Below are 10,113 nucleotides of genomic sequence, written 5' to 3' on the forward strand. Positions count from 1 at the left end.
TCCTTCACCAAAGTCGCTTTGAAAGAATTCTGGCACTGAGAAGTGTAAGCAGTCCTCAAAGTGAAAACAGAATGCTTTTAAACTTCCATTTTGCCCCCTAGTGGTAGGAAAGAAACGATATTTCAGAGATGTTTCACAGTTCCTTAACCACTACTATCCCTTTTAGAAAAGTTTTCACAAGCAGTGTTCAATACCTTGTTTTATGCAAGATTCAACATGAATTGAAAATAAGGAAATATCAGCCATCATTTAACTTCTGACTATTAAATTATATGAATGACTGTTAGTTGTCTAAAATAATTATTAAATGGTTGGAATTATTGGTTTTCCTTAAATTTAGAAATTAAATGAGAAATTTAATCTCTGTGGTAATACTATATAATATAAATCTCCATCAGAATAATTCTAGCTTTTTTCTTTTAAGGATTCCTATGTGATTGAATTCTTTACTAATTAAACAAATCTCAGACACCTTGAGCCCCCACTCCCCGCCAGTCCCCAGCCCTCAAGAATTGTTCAGATTCCTGCATGAATCCTGAAATACCTCATTCTGGAAGAAAGCTTTGCCCCAAAAGGTAGCTTGAATAATTTTATTCAAAAACTGAGAGAAGGAATGAGTATCATATAATTTCATTAGGTATGTGAATATTCTGTCTTAGAAATAACTCTGGGAGAGGGTGGCTTTGTAGGATTTCCCTCTTTCTTGAATCCATAGTCTTATAAAAAAAAAAGCAGGACTAGAAAAGGGAAGAAAGTTAATGAAATGATGGAAATGTGAAGGTGACTGTGGAAAAAATAAAATGTGTGTGTGTGTGTGTCAAAGAGAGAGAGAGAGAAAGAGAGAGAGAGAGAGAGAGAGGTGGAAACATACCTATCAGTACAGAATCTAGAAAGACATAAGCAATATTAGAATAAGAGCAAAGATTCAGCAAAAAAATCAGTAATACAGCAATATACATTTAAATCTTCAAGCACATTACTATGAAATTTTTTTCCTCAGACACTTATCCAAAAATTAGCACATATAATTCAGTAATTTTTGTAGTCACTTAAAGTAAAATTGTCTCTAGTTTATTAAATAGCAATCCTAGACCTTGGAGCAACTGTTCTTTTCCTTCTATAATGATATTCTTTCTTATATCTAAATTCTTTTGTGTACATCCAATATCATCCCAATTTCCTGCCTATCCTAGCATGTATTATCTAAAACCTGCATTCGTTTATAAAGCACATTTGCACTCAGAAGTTTGAAATACCAGAAAATCAAATCTTTAAAGCTGCCTAAGGTTAAGGAATCACTTGTATGATCCTGAAGATTTGGCTTAAGTATTTAAAAGAGCAGGTTTCGTATTTCACAGAATGACAAATTCCTTGACTGAGGACCAAGGAGGAAATGAGAAAAGAATGAAGGGTGTTTGATTTTTTTTTTCCTCCCAGTATCCAGTATGCTGTATATGGCAGTGCTTTTGAAAGGCTCCTGTGAGTCAGAAATCCTGAGCAACAATGGCAATTAGAGAAGATATGTCACTTTCACTAAAGGTTCAGGAGAGGGGGAGGAGAAGATGGACAGAGAAGGGGAGGAGGAAGTGGGGAGAGCAGAGGATGGAGATGAAAGCAGGGCACATCCTGAAAAGATAATCCTCATGGTTATGACATAATCATGCTGCTTGTACATATATATAGGGGATGGCCAGAGCATCTCTCATAGTTCACTCACTTGCAAAGCCCGCTGAAAGCAAGAGAAAGCACCGGAGAGAGCTCTCTCTGTATCTCTCTGACTTTTGCTAGAAGGCTGCAGATGATGGCAGGAATGAAAATCCAGCTTGTGTGCATGCTGCTTCTGGCATTCAGCTCCTGGAGTCTGTGCTCAGGTAAGCTTAACTCCTTTTCCCAACTCCCTGAAGTGATCTCTTTTGCACTCTCTTGCTACTTAGGCTAATATCGGCAAGAGAATAGTGTCTCCCTTAATGCCTTTTTGGTAATAGTAACTGTGTGTACTTCGGTCTCTGTCTTTATAGGAAATGAAAGGTCTATTATCTTCTTTTAAATCTCTAAAGCAATAAAAAGGAATTTTATAGCATGAAACATAGCATGTTTTTCTTGGGAATACAGCCACTAGATAGAGAGGGGGAAGAAAAAAGAACCAAAAACTTTGAATTACACTAGTAATTATCTAATCAGGAATGTAGAGGAGGTGCCTGTCAAGGTAGAAACTACTTATTAAATCTCATTCCATTAAAAATGTTTTATTCTCACACTTGGACATTCTATTAGAAAGAAATGTTTTTCCCTCACCTAACTTGGTCATTTGTCTCTAATTATCTCTCTCTGTGAGTTAAGATGCTGAAAAGAAAAAATGCTGAATAAATGACAAATATAATTTGTAGAATTTTATTTGCAGAAAAATGGATTGTTCCAAGTCATTTCTCAAAGTACATTTTATAATCTACCTAATTGAAAAATAGATATGATATCAACATAATAGGGTTTTTGCCTCTCTATTAAGTTAATACAAAATATAACTGGGTAATTGGTATTTTGATATTAATGGGAATAGTTGGCTTTAGAATATTTTCATATGCTAATTTAAGAAAAGTCAGGGTGTAGCTAGACTTACATTTAAAGAAATAACATGATATATAATGCTTGTTTTAAATAAAATTATAAAAATAATTAAACAATTATATCAAAGGGAAATAGTCTTATGGGAGAAAGCAGCAAACAATATGTAAACTATTTGATGCTATTATAACTTTTTAGCTTCATAAATATGGCGTAGAAAGTAATTCAAACTCACGTTATGAATTTTCAGATGTAATTAAAATCTTCCAGCAGTACAACTGTATTTGTTAAAATACTTGGTTTCATTTGATGATTAGATTAGGACTAGAAGATACCAACTTTTCCACAATTGTAGTTCTATCTAATAGCTACAGAAGATTTAAAAGCATAAAATATGTGAAAATGAGTTATCAATTAAAAAACATGTATATTAGCTCTTGAAACTGCTTTCTGTGATAAGTCAAAATGTGTGGGGATTTTGGCATGTATTGTTCATACATTACTAATGGAACTTGTCATTGCTGTTGAAAAATACATTGCATCTTTAACAAACACAGAAAAAAACATTTCTAGCATACCTTGATTCCTAAATGCATTGTTTTCTCAAATGGTTTTGCCAAGTGTGATTTCGACTTTTCTTAGGAGTTAGAGGACAAGAAGTGTATGTAAATTTTAGTTTTACTTTGTTTAATCAAAAGTAATCACTGTTATAATATTCCACAACTTGATTCTATTATGTTGTGATATTTTCGAAATGTTACTGATCTATAAAATATTCATTAAGGTAAACTTGGAAGTGATATTGCAAAAAGATCAAAGCTCATTTTCCATATTACATTACATGCATTGAAAGAGTTACATTTCTGCTGAAATAATTTCCGTGTATGCTGTGATAAAATTGCAGTGTACAAAATTCAAAACTCTTGTTTAAAGCAGAAAACAATTCTGTTCAAGAGTATTTGGCAAAATAACTTCTCAAGTACAGTAAACCTCAGTATATTTTATTCTAAAAGTATCAGTAAACAATCACCCTTTATTTTGTCTTAAAATGTCTCGTGTTTATATTTTCATCATATTTATTAAATAGCAATATGCATATCTTAAATCTGTAGACTAGTAGTACACTTGATTAAATCTATTACTAAATATTTTACTGATATTCAGAGATAAAACAACTCAAAAATCATAAATATCTTTTAGCAATTATGCACTTATAAATACTTCTACTAGTCTAGCTGTCAGCATAAAATTAATCAGTATTTTTTTTCTGGGAACTATTTTAAGTAAAGTAAATATATAGAAAAGACACAAAGCCTTAAGACTAATTTTTAAGTTAATTTCAAATATGTAGGCTTCAATACTGTCATGTGCCATAATTATATTGTAATCATGTATTTTTGATCTTCCTTAGATTCAGAAGAGGAAATGAAAGCATTAGAAGCTGACATATTGACCAATATGCGTACAACAAAGGTGACATTTTCTTTTCCTTAATCTAGTGTTGAAGAATAGATGAATTATCTCTTAAAACATGGTGTACTTGTCTTGTAGTAATAGCTTCCCATCATGATTGGAAAACTCTTTGGGATGCATTTCCTTTATTGGGAAGATTTATAGTTTTAAAGATGCCAAAGGTGTCAATATGAGAGGGAAAATTGCCATACTTCAACCTTAACTAAACAGCCACATATGATTTTATGGGAATATATGCATGGTGCTTAAAAGAACATGTTCCTATTGTTAGATACTTAAATATTCAACTTAAATATCAAAATAAAACTTAAGTGAACATTTTGCCGGGTTTTTTGGTTGGTTTTTTGATTTTTTAGATCTTGAAAAATAAAGTGAGTTGCCTAAATTGAAAATGATAAGACATGACAACCTAAAAAGAAAATGTGATAGAGATAAAACAAACCTGAAAATTTGTACACATACTTTTTTCTCATATTTCTTTGATTAGTGGTTTTATGACTTTCCTCTTCATATCACCTATTTTTTATATTTTTAACACTTTTCGATGATAGTGGCTATTATTTTCTTTTTAAAGGCTCATCTTAAATTAGGGAGATTAACATTTTGTGAAATGTTTTGTTTGTTTATTTAATTTAAACTACATTCCAGATTACGAACTCTCTGCCTCAGACTTCAGAGTGCTGGAATTAAAGGCATACAAAACTACAATGAGATTTTATATATAGCTTACTTTTGATTTTAGCTCGGGATGTTATCAATAAATACACAACATCCATAAATATACAAATAAAAATTTACACATGTGTAAAAGATAATTTATACATTTATCTGCTTAAAATTCCTTTCCTATCCTTTTATGGATTCTATTATGTACATCTGTTCATGGCAACAGATTTAGAAAAATATTCTTCTGTATAGTTTTAATCACATTACCTTTATATTTAACACACATATTGTTCAGCTGCAATAAGATGTTATAAATGTGCCATAAGATGTTATAAATAAACATGCAGTTATACATGCAAATTTCTTCATAGCTAAATGTCGCAAAATATTCTAAATACAACTTTCACTGCATGCTACACAGCTATATGCACTGAGATAACATTCACTTATGTGATCTCTTGTTGGATCTTTTGCCCTATTTTCCTTCATTCCCTTGATTACTACAGCTTTAAATGTTTTAGTATTCAGCAAGGCTCTTATTTATCACTTAAAAAAATCACATTCATCCTTCCAAATTAACTTTAGAATTATTTTGTCTAATCCTATTCTGCAACTTCTAGTCTTCTGTTATTTTTCAAATGGAGACAATAATTTGCAATCGCATCATATTCGGAGAGCAATGCATATACAATTGCCACTTGATACCATTTCCTTTTTTTTTTTTCTTTGTAGTAACTTAAATATTTGTAAGTCTTTCTGGAAAAAATCCCCTCATCTCTACCATTTCCTTACATTTACATACTCTTAACTATTTCACAGTCAGGTTCTCCTACCTCACTTCTTTCGTGTTTTCTTAATGATTATTTTTCACAAGTAGAGAAGGTGCTGGTTGTGTTAATTATGAGTTCAGGCTAAATGTCATGAGAAAAGGAAGATAATTTTACAAAATGTAAAGTTTGGAATGAAGTAAAAACTTTGGTCAGCTGTGATAACCCCATGACAACTATTAATGTGTGAAATATTCAATGGCTTTACATTACTGTAATTTCTCAAAACGATTATTTTCCATTTCAGCTCCTCATTCATAAGACACAGCTGAATATAATAGCAAATGGGTACTTCTAAATTTTAATCACACTATACACATATGTTTATTCTTATTGTTCTTTTATATTTCCTTATTGTTTTCCTATTTGTATGTGTGTTACACAAGGAGACTGGATTTATTAGAGTAACAATGAGACCATAAACTATAACCAAATTCTTTAGCACAATACAATTCTTTTTTGTATTTTTATCACAGAAGCTTTAATTGTGTTATCATTTATTTTTCTAAATTTCAGACCAGTAAAGCAAATGTTCCCTCTTGGAAAATGACCCTCCTCAATGTTTGCAGTCTTATAAATAACCTGAATGGCCAAACTGAGGAAACCGGAGAGGCTCCTGAAGAAGAAATTGTTATAAGAAGGAAACTGCCTATGGTTTTAGATGGCTTCAGTTTGGAAGCGATGCTGACCATATACCAGCTCCAAAAAATCTGTCACAGCAGGGCCTTTCAACACTGGGAGGTAAAACAAAAACACAGTATGAGTATAATTATCATTATACAATTTAGCCCTCATTTGTATTGATAGTTGTGTCTTGATCATACCATAACAGGAAGACTTACACATATTAACAAAGAATAAACCATGTGTTGAGGTTACCATTCTTTCAGATGTTCAAAGTGTCCCACAAGTATTTGGACTTTGTCAAAATATTTTTTTCTTTAATCTTAAATGAAGGGCATATCTTGAGGCAGATTTTATCCGTATGTTTTGTTTGTGCCTAAATGGATGGAATACTTACGCAAGTTTTGTTTCTGGTGCTGGTAAGTGAAGGCATGTCTAAGAAATTTAAGTAACCCAAAATATTTTTTTCTAAAACCACTGTAACGTGTACTTACCTATAAATAAAGAGAACGCAAAAAAAGTCCATACAAAATGAGGAAACAAGTGAAAAAGTTTTATTTGTGCTTGAATATATTAGCACAAATCACATGAAATACAGAAATCTTGACTCATTATTTAGGTGGAACTCAGATATGCATATTCATGGGTTTTTAAAACTTTTGTATTTAAATATAATAGGTAATAAAAATGTTTATTCTTTTCACAAAAAGAGATAATAGTATACATATATGTATGTCTATGTAGGTACACATATATTTGTATACCTATATAAGTATGCACACACATGTATAAGTGTATATATAGGTATGTATATATAAGTACAATGTACACATACATGTGTATATAAAGTTGTACATATATACACAATTGTACATACATATGTATGCATGTATGTATACATACATGTGTATGTATACCTATATGCATCTAGGTATATATACACATACATGTGTACATATATACATATACATAATTATACATACATATATATGTATGTATACATACATGTGTATGTATACCTATATATACATCTAGGTACATATACACATATATATGGGTATATATACACATACATATATATGTATTATTCCAGTTTACTTGGGACTCTATATTATGTTTGTTTACATATGAGACATGAGTGTATGTATTTGTCTGTCTATCTATCTTCCTGCCTTCCTACCTCCCTATCTATATCATCTTTATGGTTTATTTAAGTTTGGAGTTCAAGCATTCTTAGCAACTAAATTAGACCCTTCATAGCCAAGATAGTCAAGTTGTATAATACAGAATTACGATAAAAGACAGGAAAAAAATCCTTTGTATAAAGTACTATTGACTTCTTGTCTCCAGTTAGAAAATTATGGGAATTGGAAAAAAATTCAACAACAAAATTGGACTTGAGTTGTGTTAGTGTCTACAGCCAGTAATAATCAGATGGTAAATTGAAAGTAATGAATAATTTTTCTCTAGATTCCCACAGCTTAAACATGGATATTCAAATCCATGAGTAAACTGTTATGAAACTAATCAGAACATTTATCCCTTATAACCTGATGATTATTTTCAGCTATCACAGAAAGCTTTATCCATATTCTAGTTGTGGCTGTCAATTAGTTTTGCTGGAGCAGTTATTTTCTACAGTTTTCCTTTTTGTTCACACAACCTAAATACTAATATGTAAGATTAAACCCTTTAGGTATTGCCAAAGTTATGTTCAGTTCATCAACTACTAATTCTAACTTCACAGTCATCTCTCCCACTGAAGAAATAAGCAAACAAGACAATCCCCAAAGGGACATTTTTAAATTTTTAATGTTACCTTATCTTTAGATGAAAAACAGTTATTTGCAAATTTAAGTAAATTAAAAATTATTAGATAAGTCTGCTTTCAGAACACTATTTTATTGTGGGGACTTGTAGATATAAAAGATAAATCAGAGATATGGAAAGATATGGGGAAATATTGAAGATATGAAAGGGGAGAGTAAATGAATGATAATTGGAAGCTAAAAATATATTTTAAAATTTTCTAGTTGGAGCCGGGCGCTGGTGGCTCACGCCTGTAATCCTAGCTACTCAGGAGGCTGAGATCTGAGGATCGCGGTTCAAAGCCAGCCAGGGCAGGAGAGACCATGAGACTCCTATCTCCAATAAACCACCAGAAAAAACCGGAAGTGGCGCTGTAGCTCAAGTGGTAGAGCGCTCGCCTTGAGCTGAAGAGCTGAGGGACAGCGCCCAGGCCCAGAGTTCAAGCCCCACGACCGACAAAAAAAAAAAAAAAAAAAATTTTCTAGTTGGAGAAACGTTGAAAAATTCAGATTAACCTCCAAGAAAAACTTGTTTCAATGTTTTATATGTTCAGTTTACACCAGCATTGAAAATCTGAGTTTTCCTTCCCAGCTAATAAAATAAACTTGTGCCACAGAGAGGTTCTGTGAATAAGAATGATATTTATTCTAACTGATAAACAAAAAGATGCTTTCCAGATGAATAAAACAAAACCTACAGTTTTGATTCTACTCGAAGTACTATTCATCCTTTAATTTTAATTTAAGCAAAATTGTTTATTCTTTTAAATATTGTTTAGGTCAATAAAACTTGAAAATACAAATCTTAACATAGGGAAATGTCAATTATATGTTATTTAATCCAGAAACGAAGGAAACCCTCAATATCCTATCATGCAAATAGGTAAAGGTCGCCTAAAATTGGAACTTTTGGTATTTTAAATGTTGAGTGATTTAAAAATAAAATGATAATATCATTCTGAACATAGTACAAGTAATTATAGGTTGTGCACCAAGAAACTGAAGATTGAGAAGCTAGATTGTCTGACAGTATGTACTTTTCCTTTATGGAAATTGAAGAGCTGGGGGTTGAAATAAAATACTTGGTGATAATATGTCAGTATTAGTTATAGGGACCCCAAAGTTTACAAGGCAACCATAAGCTAAACAGATTGTTGCCCTATAAGCAGACAGTTTGCATATGATGATATGTACAAAAATTGAGCAAGGGAGGCAGGACAAACATTTCTCTTTCTCTACTGAGAAATGGGTCTTTGCAATGGCTAGGTCAACAATAGACAATTAAATCCCATTACCTTTACAGTCAGACTTAATGTCTCAGATTCTGTACCATATTGGTCATGATCTATTATGTATCTAGTTTATTTTACACTTTCCATCTGAAATTCAAGCATGAAAAATATTCACTGGGTTCTACTTGACGTGTTCATCCAGTTAGAGGGATGAATGATAGGTCTGGAAGAATATGAAAGATTTTTTTTGCAAAGATCCTGTCAGATAAACTAGGAAAGATACTGAACCCAGAATACTACAGACCATGCCCTGATCCATGCCCACCTCCGCTGACCTAGTCATCTCTCACAAGATGTCTATGGTCACATATGTCTGTTTTTAATTTTAAACAAGATAGAATGAAATGAAGGGAAATGACCTGAAATGAAAAATTGTATACATTTATGTTTCTTTTATGTCCTCTCAATTTGCAGATAATTCAGGAAGATATTCTTGATAACGGAAATGACAAAAATGAGAAGGAGGAAGTCATAAAGAGAAAAATCCCTTACATTCTGAAAAGGCAGCTGTATGAGAATAAGCCCAGGAGACCCTACATACTCAAAAGGGGTTCTTACTACTACTGAGAAGATAAATAGTTACTAACATGTGCTTGTGACTATTAGTGTTTAACTAAATATTTAACTGTAGTTATGTGAAAATGTGGCAAAAATATTTACATTGTCTCTTCTACAACTGTGGCTCAGTAGATGTAAATTTTTCCTGCATTAATATAAAGTGGGCTAAATGTTTACAAATAAATCGAAATTTTGAGCATGATGTGTTATGTATAATTGGAGTAGGTGTTAATTATTATATACATAAAATATTGTGTAGTTTTGCAAGGCATAGTATGGTTATGTCAAATATTTGGCATTTTA

General features: G+C 31.9%; 1 protein-coding gene across 1 annotated transcript; it reads left to right on the forward strand.

Moving 5' to 3' along the window:
• The first annotated feature begins 1,798 nt into the window (after positions 1–1,798).
• Positions 1,799–9,878, forward strand: Nts (neurotensin). The gene is made up of 4 exons (XM_042693391.1): positions 1,799–1,871; positions 3,974–4,035; positions 6,045–6,269; positions 9,667–9,878. Exons 1-4 carry the CDS (start codon positions 1,799–1,801, stop codon positions 9,817–9,819), a joined length of 513 nt encoding a protein of 170 aa, XP_042549325.1. The 3' UTR covers positions 9,820–9,878.
• Positions 9,879–10,113: the final 235 nt, after the last annotated feature.

This window comes from Dipodomys spectabilis, unplaced genomic scaffold (genome assembly GCF_019054845.1).
Source record: "Dipodomys spectabilis isolate Male_0828 unplaced genomic scaffold, ASM1905484v1 ptg000163l, whole genome shotgun sequence".
In the NCBI taxonomy this organism is placed as follows: domain Eukaryota; kingdom Metazoa; phylum Chordata; class Mammalia; order Rodentia; family Heteromyidae; genus Dipodomys; species Dipodomys spectabilis.

Bases quoted from the DNA above. Each gene is read 5' to 3' on its own strand.
- Nts (XM_042693391.1), top strand. From the start codon at position 1,799: ATGATGGCAGGAATGAAAATCCAGCTTGTGTGCATGCTGCTTCTGGCA. The intron at 4,036-6,044 runs GTGACATTTTCT...TCTAAATTTCAG, and splicing joins CCAATATGCGTACAACAAAG to ACCAGTAAAGCAAATGTTCC. The intron at 6,270-9,666 runs GTAAAACAAAAA...CTCAATTTGCAG, and splicing joins GGGCCTTTCAACACTGGGAG to ATAATTCAGGAAGATATTCT.